This window comes from Phyllobates terribilis, unplaced genomic scaffold (assembly GCF_046119375.1).
Source record: "Phyllobates terribilis strain yellow unplaced genomic scaffold, ASM4611937v1 Scaffold_1__5_contigs__length_1240528914, whole genome shotgun sequence".
NCBI classification, from domain to species: Eukaryota; Metazoa; Chordata; class Amphibia; order Anura; family Dendrobatidae; genus Phyllobates; species Phyllobates terribilis.
The window spans coordinates 21,330,817-21,353,417 of record NW_027362761.1 but is presented as its reverse complement, the minus strand read 5'-3'; the positions used below and the strand labels follow the sequence as shown (position 1 = coordinate 21,353,417).

Genomic DNA, 22,601 nt, shown 5'->3' with positions numbered 1-22,601 from the left:
ACATACAGCGCTCAGCATAAGTGAGTACACCCCCTCTATTCTCAGTACGTTATACATACAGCGCTCAGCGTAAGTGAGTCCACCCCCCTGTATTCTCAGTACGTTATACATACAGTGCTCAGCATAAGTGAGTACACCCCCCTGTATTCTCAGTACGTTATATATACAGCGCTCAACGTAAGTGAGTCCACCCCCTGTATTCTCAGTACGTTATATATACAGCGCCCAGCATAAGTGAGTCCACCCCCCTGTATTCTCAGTACGTTATACATACAGTGCTCAGCATAAGTGAGTCCACCCCTCTGTATTCTCAGTACGTTATATATACAACGCTCAGCATAAGTGAGTCCACCCCCCTGTGTTTTCAGTACGTTATATATACAGCGCCCAGCATAAGTGAGTACACCTCCTGTATCCTCAGTACGTTATATATACAGCGCTCAGCATAAGTGAGTACACCCCCTGTATTATCAGTACATTATATATACAGTGCTCAGCATGAGTCAGTACACCCCCTGTATTCTCAGTACGTTATATATACAGCGTTCAGCATAAGTGAGTGCACCCCCCTGTATTCTCAGTACACTATATATACAGCGCCCAGCATAAGTGAGTCCACCCTCCTGTATTCTCAGTACATTATATATACAGCGCCCAGCGTAAATGAGTACACCCCACTGTATTCTCAGTACATTATATATACAGCGCCCAGCATAAGTGAGTACACCCCCTGTATTCTCAGTACATTATATATACAGCACTCAGCATAAGTGAGTCCACCCCCTGTATTCTCAGTACATTATATATACAGCGCCCAGCATAAGTGAGTACACCCCCTGTATTCTCAGTACATTATATATACAGCGCCCACCATAAGTGAGTCCACCCCCCTGCATTCTCAGTACATTATATATACAGCGCCCAGCATAAGTGAGTACACCCCCCTGTATTCTCAGTACACTATATATACAGCGCCCAGCATAAGTGAGTACACCCCCTGTATTCTCAGTACATTATATATACAGGACTCAGCATAAGTGTGTCCACCCCCCTGTATTCTCAGTACATTATATATACAGCGCCCAGCATAAGTGAGTACACCCCCTGTATTCTCAGTACATTATATATACAGCACCCAGCATAAGTGAGTCCACCCCCCTGTATTCTCAGTACATTATATATACAGCGCCCAGCATAAGTGAGTACACCCCCCCTGTATTCTCAGTACACTATATATACAGCGCTCAGCATAAGTGAGTACACCCCCTCTATTCTCAGTACGTTATACATACAGCGCTCAGCGTAAGTGAGTCCACCCCCCTGTATTCTCAGTACGTTATACATACAGTACTCAGCATAAGTGAGTACACCCCCCTGTATTCTCAGTACGTTATATATACAGTGCTCAACGTAAGTGAGTCCACCCCCTGTATTCTCAGTACGTTATATATACAACACTCAGCGTAAGTGAGTACACCCCCTTGTATTCTCAGTACATTATATATACAGCACTCAGCATAAGTGAGTACACCCCCTGTATTCTGATTATGTTATACATACAGCGCTCAGCGTAAATTAATACACCCCCCTGTATTCTCAGTACGTTATACATACAGCGCTCAGTGTAAGTGAGTATACCCCCTGTATTCTTAGTACGTTATATATACAGCACTCAGCATAAGTGAGTACACCCCCTGTATTCTCAGTATGTTATACATACAGCGCTCAGCGTAAATTAATACACCCCTTTGTATTCTCAGTACGTTATACATACAGCGCTCAGTGTAAGTGAGTATACCCCCTGTATTCTCAGTACGTTATATATACAGCGCTCAGTGTAAGTGAGTACACCCCCAGTATTCTCAGTTGGTTTTACATACATCGCTCAGCCTAAGTGAGTACACCCACTGTATTCTCATTACGTTATACATACAGCGCTCAGCGTAATGAGTATACCCCCTGTATTCTCAGTATGCTATATATATGGCGCTCAGCGTAAGTGAGTAAACCCCTGTATTATCAGTACATTATATACACAGAGCTCAGCATAAGTGAGTACACCCCTGTATTATCAGTACATTATATATACAGTGCTCAGCGTATGTGAGTACACCCCCCTATATTCTCAGTATGTTATACATACAGCGCTCAGCATAAGTGAGTCCACCCCCTGTATTCTCAGTACGTTATACATACAGCGCTCAGCGTGAGTACACCCACTGTATTCTCAGTACGTTATATATACAGCGCTCAGCATGAGTGAGTACACCCCCTGTATTCTCAGTACGTTATACATACATCTCTCAGCCTAAGTGAGCACTCCCCCCTGTATTCTCAGTACGTTATAAATACAGCGCCCAGCATAAGTGAGTACACCTCCTGTATCCTCAGTACGTTATATATACAGCGCTCAGCATAAGTGAGTACACCCCCTGTATTATCAGTACCTTATATATACAGCGCTCAGCATAAGTGAGTACACCCCCTGTATTATCAGTACCTTATATATACAGCGCTCAGCATAAGTGAGTACACCCCCTGTATTATCAGTACATTATATATACAGTGCTCAGCATAAGTGAGTACACCCCCTGTATTCTCAGTACGTTATATATACAGCGCTCAGCATAAGTGAGTACACCCCCTGTATTATCAGTACATTATATATACAGTGCTCAGCATAAGTGAGTACACCCCCCTGTATTCTCAGTACACTATATATACAGCGCCCAGCATAAGTGAGTCCACCCTCCTGTATTCTCAGTACATTATATATACAGCGCCCAGCGTGAGTACACCCCACTGTATTCTCAGTACATTATATATACAGCGCCCAGCATAAGTGAGTACACCCCCTGTATTCTCAGTACATTATATATACAGCGCCCAGCATAAGTGAGTACACCCCCTGTATTCTCAGAACGTTATACATACTGTACAGCGCTCAGCGTAAGTGAGTACACCGCCCTGTATTCTCAGTACGTCTTATATATGCTGGACGCATCCTTCTCTCTGAAGCCGGGTTGGGTGACGCCTGCGCAGTGAGGTGCCGGAGTCAGCACGTGTACAGACCACACTACGGCGCCATTTTATTGAAGACACTGTATATGCAAATTCGCATACAATGTCTTTAAAAAAATGCGCACATGCTGACTCCGGCGTCATTAATAAAATTAAAAATGTACCAATAAAAATGCTCGCCACCCGGGTGTAGAAGGGGTTCAATAGCTAGTATATAAATATATATACACACACATGAAAAAAAACAACAACACACATTCACTTCATTCCTGTTCCTAACGCGCTATGCTCTATTTCTATTTCTTCTTGTAGCGCCGGCACATCACATAAAAGGCGATGGGAGTTTTCCTGGAGCTTTGCTGCCATTCTGTATTGCAGGCTACAGAGCTTCAGGAAAACTCCCTGACTGGGGATTAGCGCATAAAACATTATAGTGAGGGCAATCTGGCCCTGCCCCCTCCCCAAAGCTGGTAGAACAGATTGCCCTTATTATAATTTTATTATATTTGTACAATCCCCTTGTCTAAGCTGCTCTGTTTTTATCTGCTGGCATGACAAGGGGAAGTTGCAGGTGGCAGCACATTTCGCCTCTTGAAATGTGATATTGCATAGTGCCTATTCAAATGAATGGGCTAACTATGTAATAAATGTTTTCCTTTAGAGCAGAGACACACTGCCGTATTTCTCGTGTGAGGATCGCATCATAAACCTCGTACTGGCCGGCACCTCTCCTGACCTGAGCTTGACAGCTTCATAGAAATCCATCACGCTGTCATGCTCAGGTCAGGAGAGGTGCCGGCCAGTCCATTCAGTGCAATGCATCATCCTACTAGTGATACAGCAGTGTTTCCCTGCCCTTAAGGAAATAATCTCTGGAAAGACTATCTGTTCTAGCCAAAGTGTCAATAACCTTTTTGTGGAAACCTAGTGACGCACCCCTGGGCCTGTGTCGCGCTGCGTTGCGCACGCGGGAGCTTACCCGGAGCCGGATCTGTTGGGGGTAGTAGTCTCGTGGCGGTGACCCGGTCCGTGCCCAGGGAGTCAGACTAAGTGGCGCTGTATCAGCGGTAGATGATGGACGACTACGCCACCCGTTGAATGCAGCTATGGAGCTGCCGCTGCAGGGCAGGCCGCTGAGGCCGGTGGAAGGATGGTGCAGCGTGGATGGTATAACCCCCAACGGGAGGGGTATGGCCTCAGGGCAGCCGACGTGGATGATGGGGGTAGCAGGAACCACTCGGAGACGGTACGGTGTAGTTCAGGGTCTTTACTGGTGACAAAGATAGACCCTCCCGGAGTACTGGCTAGCGATTGGGGCCTGGTCAGTCCTTGAGCAGATGGGAACTCCCCTGGCCAGGTGGAGTTGTAGGCCTCCCAAACTAACTGTACTCTTCTGGCTACCTTGCTAGAGGCGGGTATAAGTAGCCCACGTCCCTGAGTGTACCGTGTGGTGCTCACCCGTATGGCCGGTGACTCGGGGCCTTCTAGTAGCTTCCGCTCCACGACGGCGGTGCTGGTCCCATGCGTGTGACCGTGCCTTCGGGTTTCTTGGCCAGAGGACCTGAAATCCCCTGCCTGACGGATTCTGCTGCTGGGTAGGAGTTAGTCCCCACAGCCTCGGACTCCGGGTCCGGTAAGAAATCTTCTCAGTCAGGGCGAGCTCTGCAGCTGCCAGCCCCTGACTCCTTGTAACACTGCTCCCACAGAGCTCCTGATGTTCTGTTCCTATATTTGCTTCTTTTCTCTGTCTCTACTTCTTTTCTACTCTCTAACCCTGACTCAGCCCTAGGTTTATATAGGGGAAGTTCTTCCCCTCCCAGGACTGGGCAGGAGGTGTGGCATGCACAGGATTCCTGACCAAGAGACCTCCCACCTGCTCTCAGACATAACATTGCTGTTACTGTGGAAACCAGATCCCTGGGGTGCCACACTAGCACATGCAGGATTTTTGTGTTCATTCCTTATCTGTGTCTCACATGTCTTTTTTCTCTAGTGTATTACACTTCTTTTCTATTCGCTCAGTACATCCTTTTCTTTTGCAAAAGGCAATATTATTAGTAAACCACAAATTACAGCTACCACAGATTTCAAGGTATGTATGGTGCAGGGGCATACATAGAAATCATGGTGACCCATCAATTCCTTAAAAATAAAGATATTCGGTGGAGTAGGAGAGGTCACGGCGCATAGGCGCTGTCACAGAAGAGTGACATTTATTGTGGCACATACACAAAAATAGTGTCCCTACTAATGTTGAGCGAGTATGTTCTGTCCAAGTATTTATAGATGCTCGGTGATATGTTTGAATCACTCCCGTGTGCATGATTTGTGACTGTTTGACAGCTTTATTACATGTGAGGAATGTCTTTTTCTTACACATTCCTCACATGTAATAAAGCTGTCAAACAGTCGCAAATCATGCACACGGGAGTGATTCAAACATATCACCGAGCAGCTGTAACTACTCTGTGCTCGCCCGAGCATACTCGGCGAAAGGGTTAATAGAACATACTCGCTCAACACTAGTCCCTACTGAAGCCACTTAGCGTCCTCACCCACTATGATATTCCTACCATGGCGCCATGGAGAAAAATGTCTTCCATATACAATATGACAACCCCACAGTGAACTCCTCCACACAGTTTTCCCCCACATATATGGTATCTGCATCATGAAGATACAAATAACGTTAAAATCCAAATGTAAGGAGTGTGAGTGCCATTCGATGCCAGCTTCCTCCTGAGTTGGGCCCCATAGCTGGGTGCATGGTCTGCCATCATTAGCATTACACTCCTAGTAGGGTGTCATGCTTCTGACTAATAGAACTCTGCTGGAACTTATTTATAATATACTTTTATTTTTATTGTGTTTTAGTCACCAACTTCCTTATATTATCTATTTTACAGGGTATGTTGTACTTGGGATCTCAAAGATACCTTCATCGAGATTTAGCTAGTAGGAACATTCTTGTAGAAAGTCCTAACCATGTTAAAATTGGAGACTTTGGCCTGACAAAAATTCTGCCACAAGATAAAGAATACTATGTAGTGAGAGAACAAGGACAGAGCCCTATCTTCTGGTAAGTGGGAGTTAAAGGAATAATCCAGCTGTAAAAAATATTGTTTTTCCACTAGATAGAAGTTAAATTCAAGATTGTTTGGGGGCTTGTCACCATCAACGATCTCCAGAACATGGAAGCAGGTGCCCTATTCAAACTTACGGACAATAGCACCGATGTCCCGTAAATAACTGAGCACTTATTTGGGGTATTCTGTGCAGTGGTCATTGTACAGGGAGGAGGAGGTGAACTGTGGCCATGTTCTATACAAATGCTGTAATAGTGTATAATCTGCTTTCAAGTTTGGTATTAACTGTCATTATAAATCTGATTGTGAGGACAATGAGATGACTGCTGTGAAGTGATCTGACAAATCTGGAATTGTCAACCTATTTTCATACTCAATGGATTGTGTGAAAACTGCAACATTTCAGGATTTTTTTTCATATAAGTCATAACATGGGAAATTTGAAAAAAAAAACACAAGTATTAAATTAAAATACATTTAACCTAAAAACTTGATTTAAACAATATCTGATGATACATTTTTTAAGGGCCTTGCAAGCGTGCACAATTAGCCGAGCTGATTGTAAATGTTTATTGGAGGTTTGAGGAAGGCAGCTGTGGGCCGAATAATAAATCAGCAGGCAATAATAAAATCAATGAATAATAAATCTTAGACCTCATTCACAGGTCCATATTTAAACAAGTACGTGAAAAAAAATGTACCGGTGTGATCAGTGTTTTGCATCACTGTGTCATCCATGTGTCTGTTTTTACCATCAGTGTGTCATCTGTGTACATGTCTTTACTAGTGTTGAGCGAGTATGTTCTATTAACCCTTTCGCCGAGTACGCTCGGGCCGAGCTCCGAGTATTTACAGCTGCTCGGTGATATGGTTGAATCGCTCCCGTGTGCATGATTTGCGACTGTTTGACAGTTTTATTACATGTAAGGAATGACTATTTCTTACACATTCCTCACATGTAATAAAGCTGTCAAACAGTCGCAAATCATGCACACGGGAGCGATTTAACCATATCACCGAGCAGCTATAAATACTCGGAGCTCGGCCCGAGCGTACTCGGACAGAACATACTCGCTCAACCCTAGTCTTTACCATCAGTGTGTCTTCAGTGTGTTCACCTTTACCATTAGTGTGTATTCAGTGTGTCTGTCTTTACCATCAGTGTGTCATCCGTGTGTCTGTATTTACCATCAGTGTCACCAGTGTTTTTCACGGACGGATTAATAAATAAATAAATTACAAAGCTTCTATCCTTTTCAATGTTAAATATGTACAGCATACAGATAACACACAGTGCCACAGTGTGATGTACTTGTTTTTCACAGACCCATAGACTTGTATTGGCCGTTTTCATCCATGCTGCTGTGAAAAAAAAACGGACATGTACGTAGCACCATAATTATAACGGGTACATGTTGTATTCGTGAAAAAAACGAATGCAACATGTACATGAAACCAGGGCTGTGGAGTTGGAGTCGTGGAGACAGTGTCCATTTTGGTGGAGTCGGAGTCGGTATAAAATGGACCGACTCCAACTCCTAAAATATATAATAAATTGGGTACAGTAGGTCAATGCAGTTTGTGGGGAATATTTTTCATAAGAATTTGGGAAAGTTATGAAATGTCCTATAAATGTCTGTCCTAGTCCTGATCTAAGGGTCTAGACTTTTAGTTGAGATGAATCTGTGCTACAGTAAATTTATCACTTAAACATGAGCCGTGTATGAGGGAGTCGGAGTTGTGGAGTCGAAGTCAGAGTTGAAGTCGGTGTCATGGAAATTGAGGAGTCGGAGGTTTGGCTTACCGACTCCACAGCCCTGCATGAAACACAGACATCTGAGGCCTTACACTGTATGTATGGCCTGTTGAAAAGAGTAAAGAAAACTTTGATGTATATCTCTGCTGTTTCCATTGTTCATCAAAAGTATAGATGACTGTATAATAATTTGTGATATTACAACCAGAGCTGGATCCGGGTTTATGTGAGTGTCCCAATGGGACACTTCAAGGTTTCAATTTTTCCTCCTTACCTTCCAAAAGCTACAACTTTTTGTTGTTCAATTTTATCATAACTTATTTTTTTCGGTAAATTTTGTAGTTATTATGATCACCATTTTGGGTCCATACATCTTTCAGATTCATTTTAATCCTCTTTTTGGGAAGCAAAATGAACAAAAGAGAGCCACTGGGATGATAAAATATAATATTTATCCTATATTCAATGAGTTCAAACAGTAACACACACATCAAGATTTTCGGTACATTTGGGGAAAAGAGGGGTGAACTTTATGAACTTACCAGTAAATATTTTTATATTTGAAAAATATTTCTTTTTTTACATTTTGATTGATTTCCCTTGGGAACATGTACCTGATCACTTCATTGCATGTACAATACACTACAATATTGTAATATTGCAGTGTAGTGTTAAATTACCCATCACCTATGAAGCCCAGCCAGGGGCTGCTCTTCACAGGTATACAAGATAGCAGACAATGGGGCCTCCTGTAGGCCCCACTATCTGTAATGACAGTGCCATCAACACCAAGCAGTCATGGTGCGAGGGGATCTTTCCCCCTTTTTAAGTGTTGCTGTACTCATTGCCATCGGCATCTAAGAGGTTAAACTTCTGCCATTTTAGCTACACACGGGGTCAAAATTGTTGGTACCCCTCGTTTAATGAAAGAAAAACCCACAATGGTCACAGAAATAACTTGAATCTGACAAAAGTAATAATAAATTAAAAATCTTTGAAATGAACAAATGAAAGTCAGACATTGCTTTTCAACCCTGCTTCCACAGAATTTTTTAAAAAATTACTCCTGAAATAGGCCTGGACAGAAATGATAGTACCCTTAACTTAATATTTTGTTGAACAAGCTTTTGAGGCAATTACTGCAATGAAACAATTCCTATAACTGTCAATGAGACTTCTGCACCTCTCAACAGGTATTTTGGCCCACTCTTCATGAGCAAACAGCTCCAGTTGTCTCGTGTTTGAAGGTTGCCTTTTCCAGACGGCATGCTTCAGCTCTTTCCAAAGATGCTCAATAGGTTTTTGGTCAGGGCTCATAGAACGCCACTTCAGAATAGTCCAATGTTTTCCTCTTAGCCATTCTTGGGTGTTTTTAGCTGTGTGTTTTGGGTCATTATCCTGTTGCAAGATCCATGACCTGCGACTGAGACCAAGCTTTCTGACACTGGGCAGCACATTTCTCTCTAGAATCCCTTGATAGTTTTGAGATTTCATTGTACCCTGCACAGATTCAAGACACCCTGTGCCAGATGTAGTAAAGCAGCCCCAGAACATAACAGAGCCTCCACCATGTTTCACAGTAGGGACAGTGTTCTTTTCTTGATATGCTTCTGACGCACCCCTGGGCCTGTGTCGCGCAGCGTTGCGCACGCGGGAGCTTACCCGGAGCCGGATCTGTTGAGGGTTGTAGTCTCGTGGCGGTGACCCGGTCCGTGCCCAGGGAGTCAGACTAAGTGGCGCTGTATTAGCGGTAGATGTTGTACGACTACGCCACCCGTTGAATGCAGCGAAGGAGCTGCCGCTGCAGGGCAGACCGCTGAGGCCGGTGGTAGGATTGTGCAGCGTGATAGTATCACCCCCAACGGGAGGGGTATGGCCTCAGGGCAGCCGACGTGGATGATGGGGGTAGCAGGAACCACTCGGAGACGGTACGGTGTAGTTCAGGGTCTTTACTGGTGACAAAGATAGACCCTCCCGGAGTACTGGCTAGCGATTGGGGCCTGGTCAGTCCTTGAGCAGATGGGATCTCCCCTGGCCAGGCGGAGTTGTAGGCCTCCCAAACTAACTGTACTCTTCTGGCTACCTTGCTAGAGGCGGGTATAAGTAGCCCACGTCCCTGAGTGTACCGTGTGGTGCTCACCCGTATGGCCGGTGACTCGGGGCCTTCTAGTAGCTTCCGCTCCACAACGGCGGTGCTGGTCCCACGCGTGTGACCGTGCCTTCGGGTTTCTTGGCCAGAGGACCTGAAATCCCCTGCCGGTCGGTTTCTGCTGCTGGATAGGAGTTAGTCCCCACAGCCTCGGACTCCGGGTCCGGTGATAGCTTCTCAGTCAGGGCGAGCTCTGCAGCTGCCAGCCCCTGACTCCTTGTAGTACTGCTCCCACAGAGCTCCTGTTGTTTCTTCCTATGCTGCTTCTCTTCTCTGTCTCTACTTCTTCTCTACTCACTAACCCTGCCTCAGCCCTAGGTTTATATAGGGGAAGTTCTTCCCCTCCCAGGACTGGGCAGGAGGTGTGGCATGCACAGGATCCCTGACCAAGAGACCTCCCACCTGCTCTCAGACATAACATTGCCGTTACTGTGGAAACCAGACCCCTGGGGTGCCACACTTCATTTTTCCATCTGTGAACATAGAGCTGATGAGCCTTGCCAAAAACTTCCATTGTTGTCAAATCTGTCCATAGGACATTCTCCCAGAAGCTTTGTGGCTTGTCATCATGTAGTTTGGCAAATTCCAGTCTGGCTTTTTTATGATTTTTTTTCAACAATGGTGTTCTCCTTGGTCGTCTCCCATGAAGTCCACTTTCGATCAAACAACGACGCATGGTGTGATCTGACACTGATGTTCCTTGAGCTTGAAGTTCACCTGTAATCTCTTTAGAAGTTTTCCTGGGCTCTTTTGTTACCATTCGTGTTATCCGTATCTTTGATTTCTCATCAATTTTCCTCCTGCGGCCACGTCCAGGGAGGTTGGCTACAGTCCTATTGATCTTAAATTTCTGAATAATATGTGCAACTGTAGTCACAGGAACATCAAGCTGCTTGGAGATGGTCTCATAACCTTTACCTTTAACATGCTTGTCTACAATTTTCTTTCTAATCTCCTGAGACAACTCTTTCCTTTGCTTCCTCTGGTCCATGTTGAGTGTGGTACACACCATGTCACCAAACAGCACAGTGAGTATCTGTAGCCCTATATACAGGCCCACTGACTGATTACAAGATAGTAGACACCTGTGATGCTAATTAGTGGACACAACTTGATTTAACATGTCCCTATTGTCACAGAATTTTCAGGGGTACCATCATTTCTGTCCAGGCCTATTTCATGAGTTTCATTTTTTCTTTAAATTCTGTGGAAGCAGGGTTGAAAAGCAATGTCTGACTTTCATTTGTTCATTTTCATAGATTTTTAATTTATTATTACTTTTGTCAGATTCAAGTTATTTCTGTGATCATTTTGGGTTTTTCTTTCATTAAACGAGGGGTACCAACAATTTTGACCATGTGTGTATCTCTGTGCCCAGTAGTTAGGCTCAGGTACCATATAACACAGCCAGTACCTGTGCTGTATGGAGTTCCTGAGCCTGCTCTATACATGACAAGTTGAAACCTGGGCAGAGTGGGCACCTCAGGCGCCGTGGGCGCATCAGTCAAATTCACATGCTACTGTCATTGTGTTCCAGCAGCTGTGCTGAGCGGTCACATTACTGTTGTCACCGCTCAGCACTGCATCTGGATGTAGCAGATGTTGGGGATCATTGTGGGAAGGATTTATGTCGGACCCTTTGGATTATTTTATTTTTTAAAGGTATTAAATGGGTACAATTAAAGGTCTTTTCTCCTTGTGTTTTTATTACTTTTGACTACGGGGTTAGTAATGGTGGTGTCTTATAGACACCTCTGCATTACTAACCCCTGGGCTTGATGTCACCGGACATAACACAGCTGACATCAACCCCAAAACTATTACCCCACTTTCCAATGCACAAGAGCAAGCGGGAAGAGCCGAGGCTAAGCGTCAGAATTGCTGTGTTTAATTGATGCATCATTTCTGGAGTTGCGGAGGGCTGGTGTTATTAGTCTGGGAAGGGGGCCATTATCCATGGCCCCTTCCCAGCCTATTAATATCATCCCACAGGTGTGTGCTTAGCCTTTGCTGATTATTAAAAATAGGGGGGACCCCGCATCATTTTTTCGTGGATCCCCTCTTTTTAATAACCAGTAAAGGCTAAACAGGCAGCTGTGAGCTGATATTAAAAGCCTGGGAAGCTCTTTGTTTATTGCCCCCTTCCCAGAATATTAACACCAGCCCCCCATCTGTCTGCTTTCCCTCAGCTGGGTATTAAAAATAAGGGGGACCCCACGCCATTTTTCTCCTTCTCCCATGACAGCACCACGGAGAGAGGGGATCCGCCCTTCAAGGAAAGGAAACCTACAGATAAAAAGGGCGGTACCTCTCTCCCGCATCAGTTGGTTTCCTGTCGTTGATGGGGAACCTGTAGTACCTGAAGAAAGAAGACATACCTGAAAACAGAAGATCACAAGAGGATACGTCAGGAGTTCCAGACCAGGTCAGTCCGATCCATGCAGCGGGGGTTCCCTGCCTCGGCTAATGCAGAAGCACCATGAGGCTATGCCAGCAGCAGGGCCTGCATTAGCTTTAGCAGTACGGTGTGGAGCAATCCACAGTGAGATATCGCTCTCTCCTGTAGTCCCAACACGCCGCCGCCCTATGGATCACTGGACTTCCGGGATCCACTGCGCAGGCTCGGGGACACACCGGTCGCATCATGATGACAGCGCATGCATGAGGACGCTCCGGCGATCCTCTTTGCAAGGAGAGGCACATGACCGGATCTGCACGTGGCAGAAGCAGATCTGGAGGAAGAAGGGGGGGGGGGGGTGCCAGGGGTTTTAAAAAAAAGCACCAAAAACGTGGAGGAAGTGCTTCCGTCAGCACTCTGGTGGCTCCCTTTCAGCAATGAGCAACCAGGAGCATGCGGAGGCACATACTCCACAACAGCAGCATCCACAACAGCTGCGGCGGCAGTAGAAGCAGCGGAAGCAGCAAGTGAACCCTTCCCATCATCACAGTTGTGGCAGCAGTGAAAGTGGACGTTATGCCAGGTCTTCCCAGCACAGCAGTGACTCCAGTGTGTCCTCGACCTCCAGAGGAAATCCATCTACGGATATGGTTTCTGCTCCTAACCCGGTACCCCTTCTGCCGTCAGATTGGTAAGTGATCTTCGTGAAAGTTCACTTTGTAATTAGGGTCCCCCCCTTTTTCTTCTCCTATGCAGGGAAAGAAAAGTGTGTGCAAGACCAAGCCTAGAACCTGTGCACTTTGCACAGAAGAGCTTCCCGCTACATGATAAAAAAGGCTCTGCAGCTCTTGCATATAGCAAACAATTTGTGTGGAAACCCCAAAGCTTGAGTCCGAGCTTAGGTCCATAATAAAAACAGAGGTAGTTCTTTTCAGGACATGGGGGAGTTGAAGGACCCCATGGATAAGAAGGCTGACACTTCCTTGAAAGTCTCCTGGGAAGGAGGAGGACTAAAGCCTGCTGTAGCGGCTACCTATACCGCCAGGTCACTAATGGTTTGGCTAGACCAGCTGGAAACTCAGCTTAAAGAAAAAACGTCCAGAGAAAAAATGTTGGCTACCATTCCTTTAATGAAAGGGGCTGCTGCCTTTTTGGCTGACCCATCTGCCGACTCAGTCAGCTTGGCAACCAGATTGGCAGTTTTTTTCAGTGCAGCTCGGTGAGCTCTCTGGCTTAAGTGTTGGCCAGGGGATCACTAGACAAAATCCAGATTATGCTCCATCCCCTGTGAGGGTGAATTCTTATTTGGGCCGTCGCTAGGTGAGATACTTGACAAAACGAGTTTCCCCGCCCTTCCCACTACCTGCTATAAAAAGTCCTTTCGGAGTAGAAGAATTATTCGTAGGAAACCCTTCAGGGATCATGATAAGTGGGAAAACAGGAGAAAGAAGAACAATGGGTCTATTTTCAGTGGGCCCTCCAATGATAACAGAAAGCCTTCCCAATAAGGGTTTTCCCCAGGTGGGGAGAAAGTTGTCCTTCTTTCTCCCGGCCTGGAAAAAATTCTCCAACAGCAGTTGGATATTAGACCTAATAAAATTGGGTCTAAAGCTACAATTTCATTCAATCCCCAACCCAAGTTTCATAGTGACTCCCCAGCGGTTCTCAAACGAGGAGCAGTTAGTCTTGGAACAGGAGGTTCTAGGCTTAGTAACAAAGACAAAGTCCTACAGGAGGTCCCTCCCCACTGTTTCTGAGGAGGAAACCCGATGGATCATTCAGGACAATTATAAATCTAAAGAAACTGAACAAATATCTGAAGATCCAGACCTTCAAGATGGAAATAATAAAAACATCGGTAAAAATTGTGTTTCCGGACTGTTTTATGACCTTTCTGGACCTAAAGGACGCATATTATCATGTGCACATTCACAAGGACTACCAAAAATTCCTCAGAGTAGCAGTGTCAATAGGAGGAATAATCAAACACTACCAATACACCGCTCTCCTGTTCGGTCTAGCCGTTGCTCCACAAGTATTCACCAAGATAATTGCTGAGGCACTGGCACATGTGAGGAAGCAAGATGTTACGGGTCCGGGTGGTGGAACCTCTGTGCCGCGGTGCAAGGAGGGACCCAGAGGGGCGTAACTAAGTATCAACCCGGACCGACCCTGGTCGGACGGCGGCAAACGACACCGTAACCAGGGAGGGACCGAGCAGAGAGACCAGGTGCTACTCTGGGGACGACCTTGTAAGATAGCAGGTGGCTCCCACAGGTCAGACAGCAGGGACTGACCGGTATAGCGGATGGACACAACAGGTAGGCAGCAGTCTCTGGGTTAGCTGACGGGTGGTCACGGTACGTGACGGAAGAAGTCTCTTGGCAAGCGGGTAGGTGGTCACGGCAAGTGACAGTGGGAGCCTCCAGGTAGGCTAGCAGGTGGTCACGGCAAGTGACGGCAAGCAGGCTGTAGTCTCTAGGCTGACAGGCAGGTGGTCACGGCATGTGACGGCAGAGCCTCCAGGTAGGCTAGCAGATAACAGGCGGGTAGCAGACGTGCGCTCCCAGGTGAGCGGGTTTAGCAGGCACGACAGGTAGCAGGCAGGTAACTGGCAGGTGCTTCCTGGAACGAAGGTGGACTTGCCCATAGACAGACTGGCGGAAGACCGGAGGCAGACTGTCGGGCAAGAGGGAAGAGAAACTGGCAGACAGGACTGGTAGTCAGGCTGGCAACGGGACCTGAGGGCTGAAGCAGAGGTAAGTATTCTGTGCAACAACTTTGCTCGGGCACCTCCATTTTGGAGGAGGTGCCTTATATATGGGAGGTCCTCCGACTATTGGCCGGGGACTCCTTAGGATGGCGCGCGCGGTCCCTTAAAGAGAGGGGGAGCGCGCGCGCGCCCTAAGCACAGTGCCGGGGAGGGAGCGCGCGCCAGCAGCAGCGGGGAGAGGAGCGCTGGAGGACGCCGCGCCAGGAGCGGGAAGGTGAGAGGGACGGCGTCTCTGCCTAGCAGGGGGCAGAGACGCCGATGCTACGCAAGATATCTTGATTGTCCCATACCTAGACGATTTCCTGATAATAGGCAGCTCCTCCCAACATTGGAAGAACCAGCTGGGGAAGGTTATGAGTTCCTTGACAGACTTAGGTTGGCTTTTAAATCTAAAAAAAAATCAAAAACCGAACCAAGACAGATGCAGGAGTTTCTAGGTACACTGTGTTCCAAATTATTATGCAAATAATATTTTCTCAGATTTTCCCAAATTACCTATATGAATTGCAGTCATTGTAATTTTCCAGTCAAATAACTATTAGAGTACAATTGAAAGGTTTTTGTACAAACTGCCTATGATAACAGTATATTTAAAAAAAAAAATAAAAAACTCAAACTGCACTCAAAATGCATTTTCCAAATTATTATGCGCAGCAGAGTTTTCAACCTTTTCATTTTAATAAAGAACAAAAAAAATGGTCATTTTTGAAATTATAAGAATTAGCAGGTTATTACAAACTGAAATCAAACAGTTTTCAACTCAAAACTTTATTCTAGGTGATGTTACACATAGGTAATCGATGCACATAGGACCCCTTGTTTGAAAGGAGCTTCTGAACTCTCTCGTCCATTGAATTGGTCAGGTTTTGGATGGTTTCTGCTTCAATTGTTTTGCATGAGGACAGAATACCCTCCCAGAGCTGTTGCTTAGATGTGAACTGCCTCCCGCCATCATAGACACTCCTTTTGATGATGCTCCAGAGGTTCTCAATGGGGTTGAGGTCAGGGGAGCATGGGTGCCACACCATAAGTTTGTCCCCTTTTATGCCCATAGCAGCCAGAGATGCAGATGTGTTATGTGTAGCATGAGACGGGGCATTATCATGCATGAAAATTATCTTGCTGCGGAATACACGGTTCTTCTTCTTGAACCATGGAAGGAAGTGCTGTTTGAGAAACTCCACATATATTATGGAGTTCATCTTTACCCCTTCAGGGATCCTAAAAGGGCCGACAATCTCTCTCCCCATGATTCCAGCCCAAAACATTACTCCACCTCCTCCTTGTTAGCGCCGTAGCCGTGTTTGCATGGGGTGTCCATCAACCAGCCATCCTCCACTCCATCCACCTGGACCATCGAGATCATTTCATGCATGATAATGCCCCGTCTCATGCTCCACATAACACATCTGCATCTCTGGCTGCTATGGGCATAAAAGGGGACAAACTTATGGTGTGGCACCCATGCTCCCCTGAACTCAACCCCATTGAGAACCTCTGGAGCATCATCAAAAGGAGTGTCTATGATGGCGGGAGGCAGTTCACATCTAAGCAACAGCTCTGGGAGGGTATTCTGTCCTCATGCAAAACAATTAAAGCAGAAACCATCCAAAACCTGACAAATTCAATGGACGAGAGAGTTCACAAGCTCCTTTCGAACAAGGGGTCCTATGTGCAAATGTAACATCACCTAGAATAAAGTTTTGAGTTGAAAACTGTTTGATTTCAGTTTGTAATAACCTGCTAATGCTTATAATTTCAAAAATGACCATTTTTTTGTTCTTTATTAAAATGAAAAGGTTGAAAACTCTGCTGTGCATAATAATTTGGAACATGCATTTTGAGTGCAGTTTGAGTTTTTTATTTTTTTAAAGATATACTGTTATCATAGGCATTTTGTACAAAAACCTTTCAATTGTACTCTAATAGTTATTTAACTGGAAAATTACCATGACTGCAATTCATATAGGTAATTTGGGAAAATCTGAGAAAATATTATTTGCATAATAATTTGGAACACAGTGTATCTTACTAGATTAAAAAAAAACAGGAGTGCTGCCTTCCAGGGAAAAAAGTACAGAAGAATATGGATAAGGTATCTCGGATGGTGGACCATCCTTCTATGACTCTGCAGAAGGCTATGTCCCTCCTAGGCTTCATGATGGCCTGTATGCTAGTGGTTCAATGGGCACACAGATGCATACCAGGGATCTACAGTGGGAAATTTTAGGAGCAGAAATTTCTCTAGGAGGGCATTTAGAAGGTCAGCTACCTTTGTCGCCAAAAACTGTCCTGTCCTTTCTCTAGGGTGGTGGATGAGAGTAGACAAGTTAACCCAGAGTATTATGTGAGTGAACACAATCTCTCAAATACTGACCACGGACGCAACCCCAAAGGGTTGGGGGGCACATTTGAAGGACAAAATAGCGCAAGGAGTCTGGTCAGAGGACCTAAGGTCAGTATCCTCAAATATGAAGGAGCTGCTAGCGGTAAAATTTGCTCTTATGGAATTTTTGGATACTCTTCAGAGTAATCACGTAAGAGTATTCTCAGGCTACCGAGTTATAGTGGCATATTTGAATCACCAGAGAGGAACCCGGTTCCATCCTTTGATGGAGGTGACAGACCTCATCTTCCAGATAGCCGAAAACAATTTGGGGTCTCTGTCAGCACTACACATAAAAGGGACAGAAAATCACAGAGCAGACTTCCTGATCAGGACCTAGCTAAGACAGGGCGAGTGGGAACTGAAACGACCATATTCAACCAGATTTCGGAAATGTGGGGATGTCCTACAGTAGATCTGTTAGCCAACAATCAGAACAAAAAACTAGATGAATTCTGCTCAATAGATCCCAAAGGGAACCCTGTAACGTTAGATGCCTTCATGATCCAATGGAACCATAACTCGCCCCCTGGGCCGTGGGGCACCCGGAACAGGGCTTCTGTGCGATGCTGGGGGTAGTAGTGGCAACCCAATCCCGTGGCTCAGGGTGGTCAGACCAAATGCTGTGGCAGTCTATTTGTAGAGTTATGAATGTCCTACTACGCCACCCGTGGATTGCGGTCAGGGATGACCGCCGCTGCAAGGCAGACCGCTGAGGCAGGTGTTGGTGTGCAGCACAGGGATAGGATAACTCCCCACGGGAAGAGTATAGCCTCGGGGCAATGTAGGTGGATGCTGGGGGTGATGGTGCAGACGCAGCATAAATCATACAGAGTCCAATGGTGCAGTTCAGGCCTTTTACTCACAGTTGTTATCCAAGTCACTTCCGTCGGCAAGGACTGCCTGAGCCGTGCTGCGTCCACCAGGTGAGGAGCTCGGTCAACCCCACAGGCAATTCAGGAGTATGGCACAGGACCCCCTTCTATCCTTTCTCTGGCCTCTCGTGCCCCACCAGTGACCACGCTTCTGTCCAGCTGCCTCGGGCCTTCTCTTGTAAAACTTGGTGCCAGTTTCCCTGACCCTATGTGGTGCCTTCCTAGCGGGTGTAGCTAGGGGGTCGCACCAATAAATGATCACGACTTCCGGTTCTTGGCTGAGGGATGATTTACCTCCACCAACTTGGGAATCCGGTACCCTTCCGCGGCCTGACCCTTCACCCGATATAACGCGGGCTTGCAACGGTTGCTGTCCGTTCTGCTCTCTTAGGGTCCCTTCTGCCTTCTTGTTTCTGGAGCCTTTCTACTCCTCTGTCTCTCCTCTTCCCTTCCTTCTCCTCTTCTCCTCTCTGGCCCCGGCCTCTTCTCTAGGCCTGCCTCGTGGAGCTGAGCTCAGGCTGAGCCACAGCTCCCTGTCAGCTCTCTCTCTCTCTGCTGCTCTGACTGACTGAACTCCCTCCTAAGATGGCCCCCACCTTTTATCGGCTTCTCTGTGTCTGAGCTCAGGTGACCTGCACCCAATGAGCTCGTTCCTATGCTCCAGAAACCGTCCCCTACATCACTGGGTTCTCTCCCCCCTCCCCACTCCAGCCAGGGACATAGTCAGTTGTGCCTGCAATAAATGGGAGCACCGTCGAGCCTAGTCAGTCGTGCCTGCATAAATGGGAGCACCGTCAAGCTGTCCCCCGGAAATGGGGTGAGTATGTGTATGCAGCTAACTGAGCCCTGGTCCACACTCCATCCTTACCTGAGAGTGGAATAGCACACCTCTGGTTGAGGTGCAATACCCCTGTGGCAACCGAACCCTCGGGGCGCCACAACCACACCCTAGCCTATGCTTTTCTTCTGATTGCCTTGATACCCGCAGTTCTGAGAAAGATCAGGGAAGACAGAGCAAAAGTAATCCTGATTGCTCCCTTCTGGCCAAAAAGGGCATGGTTTTCTTGGCTGAGGCTGATGTCCATCTCCGACCACTGGGTACACCCGGAAATTCCAGACCTTCTTTCCCAGGGAACAGTTTATCATCCTCAGGTAACAAACTTACACATGACAGCCTGAAATTTGAGAGGGCTCTCCTGAGGGATAAAGGTTTTTCCCCAAATCTAATCTCCACATTACTACAAAGTAGGAAACTCGTCACCACCAAAGTTTATGGGAAAACTTGGAGAAGGTTCCTTTCCTCTTCAGGTTCCAAGTTAGAGGAAGGGCTACCACTGACAGCCATACTAGAATAACTGCAGAAGGGGTTAGAGCAAGGTCTAGCTACAAGCACCCTCAAGTCCAAGTCGTAGCATTAGGGGCATTATACAATTGTGACTTGGCCAGGAATCGCTGGATATCTAGATTCGTCAAAGCTTCGGCTAGATCTAGACCCATCTCTAGTCAGAGCTCCTTGGGATTTAAACTTGGTTCTTACGGCTTTAACTAAATGTCCTTTTGAACCCTTAGACGATACATCTCTAAAAGTTTTATCCCTCAAGACATCACTTTTGGTAGCAATCACATCAGATTGTAGGATCAGCGACATCCAGGCCCTGTCTGCAGGGCTCCCCTTTAGACAGATCTTGAAGGATAGAGTTGTCCTTACACCTGACCCAGCCAACTTGCCCAAAGTAGCATCATGATTCCACAGATCCTAGGAGGTCATCCTTCCTTCCTTTTGCCCCAATCCCAAAAACAGGGGGGAAAGAGATCTCCATACGTTAGATGTCAGGAGATGTCTAATCCAGTACCTAGCTGCCACACAAGAGTGTAGGAAGGATAGAGCTTTCTTTGTGTACTTTCAGGGACCTCGGAAGCGTCTAAAAGCTTCCAAGGGTACGTTAGCAAGATGGATAAGAGACGCCATCTCTCTGGCACTCATCAACTGGAGAAGCCACTCCGGAGAGATTAAAAGCTCACTCGACAAGGGCTGTGGCAACCTCCTGAGTAGAAAAAGCCGGCGTTTCAATTGAACAGATATGTAGAGCTGTGACATGGTCATCCCCCTCTACTTTCTTTAAGCATTATTGGCTGGACCTAGCCTCTTCTTCAGATCTCACTTTTGGGAGAAGGGTTCTGGAAGCGGTGGTCCCTCCCTAATGGTACATTTCTCTGAAATTCTCTCCATGGTGCTGTCATGGGGGAAGGAGAAAGACGTAGTTACTTACCGATAACGGGATTTCTCAGAGCCCATGACAGCACCCGTATATTCTCTCCCTTCATGTGTGGGTGTGCACACTTATTTGTTATTTATGCATAGACACAGGGTGTTCCTGATAAGCATTATAATGATGATATACCTTGTGTTAATAACCTGGAGGTCCTCTTGTGTTCTGTAAACAACTGATGCGGGAGAGAGGTACCGCCCCTTTATCTGTAGGTTTCCTGTCCTTGAAGGGCGGATCCCCTCTCTCTGTGGTGCTGTCATGGGCTCTGAGAAATCCCATTACCGGTAAGTAACTACGTCTTTTTCTTTTATTTCTTTATTTATTAGTTAAATAAATTTACAGTAAGCTTCACATGCACTGCTCTAATTATATATCTCATTGACATAGTAAGAGATATGCACAGGCACTGGCTGGTGAATACTCTCATCAGCAAGACCAGGCGCACGATAAGGAGAGTAGTAGTCATTAGCCGATGCCTGACCGGCGGTAACCTTTTTACCGCTAGTCACAGTCTCCGCTCACACGCTGTCCTCTGTGAGACAGCATGGGAACCTACAATGATCCACGATAACCAGTGGCTGTGAGCGGCGGTGACTTCAGTAAAAATCAGAGCCAGTGTTTCCCACACTGTCACACAGATGATAGCGTGGGAGCCGCCGGATGTTTGTTCGGGATCAAGTTCGGGTACCCGAACCAAACTTTTTTATGAAGTTCGTCCGAACCCAACGGCCCATCTCTATAATACAATGTTCAATTAACTACTGTACATAGAAAAGAGAAAAATTATATAAGAATTTATAGCAAAATTTTATAATCATAAATCATAAAATCTACAATGATTATAGTATGTGCAAAGTCTTTGGGTTCGCTTATATTTGCCTATAAATCGGACGAGTGCAACCCCGATAAAAAAATCGAATTTCACTTAGACCAACATTATTCAATGAGGCAGTGCAGATCTGTATACTTTTTCTCAGCTGTATTCAGCATGAGAAAAAAATTGCAGCATTCATTCCGAAATCGGACAGTGCAAGGAAAAAAATACATGCCATACAACCATCAGTATGGCATCCGATTTTTACGGATACATTACAATTCTGTAGCATAGGAACCTGTAGATGGTCCTTGTAAAGATTAAAAGCTGTTGAGAAAAAAAAACTGATTTAATACTGACAGCACAAGGGTGAGAAGTGAGAAAAAAATCGTACCACTTTTCTGGATGAAAATGGGACAGATTTTTTATACGCTAGTGTGAGCGAACCCTTTTACATGCGGGCAAACCAACCAAGGTTTCCAAAGGGAAATGCTCTAAAATACCTATTCCAGGCATCTTTTAAGCTTTCACATTGAATTATATTGTAAATATGGAGCGTCTGCTCACTTCTTTTAACCACTTTTAATCTTTTGAAACTTGAAACAGTTAAAAGATGCTCAAAAGCATTAACATATGAATAGCAAGTAGTTTTCACATAGAAACGCTTATGTTCATTCTTTTGAACGTTTTCTGAATGCTTTTCTAGTGGGTTTCGGAGCATATTTACCTGAAAAAGACGATGTGTGCATATACTGTACCTTTATGGACATTTTAGAAAAAGGAAGTGCAGACTCAAAAAGGCCTCTCTGATGTGCTCTTCCAGTGGAATGGGCGACAGGTGACGGATGCTGGAAGATGAAGCGGGCACTCTGGGGTCATCGGTGCATGGACTTGTGGTATTGTATTAGGTACTCTTTTGCCCTAGGCTGTGCAGACCAATCCGACAGAGGCTGAAATATGACACACCATGCAGTAGTAATTCACTTCTACAGAGAGGACTCACATAAGGCCATGGCCTTTTTGGCAGGAGTTCTGGTCCCTCTGCTTAAATTGGAGCTCTGACGAGGAGGAGC

General features: G+C 45.8%; 1 protein-coding gene across 1 annotated transcript in view; it reads left to right on the top strand.

Moving 5' to 3' along the window:
* Nucleotides 1–22,601, top strand: part of JAK3 (Janus kinase 3) — a 792,993-nt gene that overhangs the window by 647,612 nt on the left and 122,780 nt on the right. Inside the window, exon 21 of the mRNA XM_073658556.1 lies at nucleotides 5,928–6,100. Within this exon, the coding sequence (XP_073514657.1) occupies nucleotides 5,928–6,100 (173 nt within the window). The remainder of the gene's footprint in view (nucleotides 1–5,927; nucleotides 6,101–22,601) is intronic.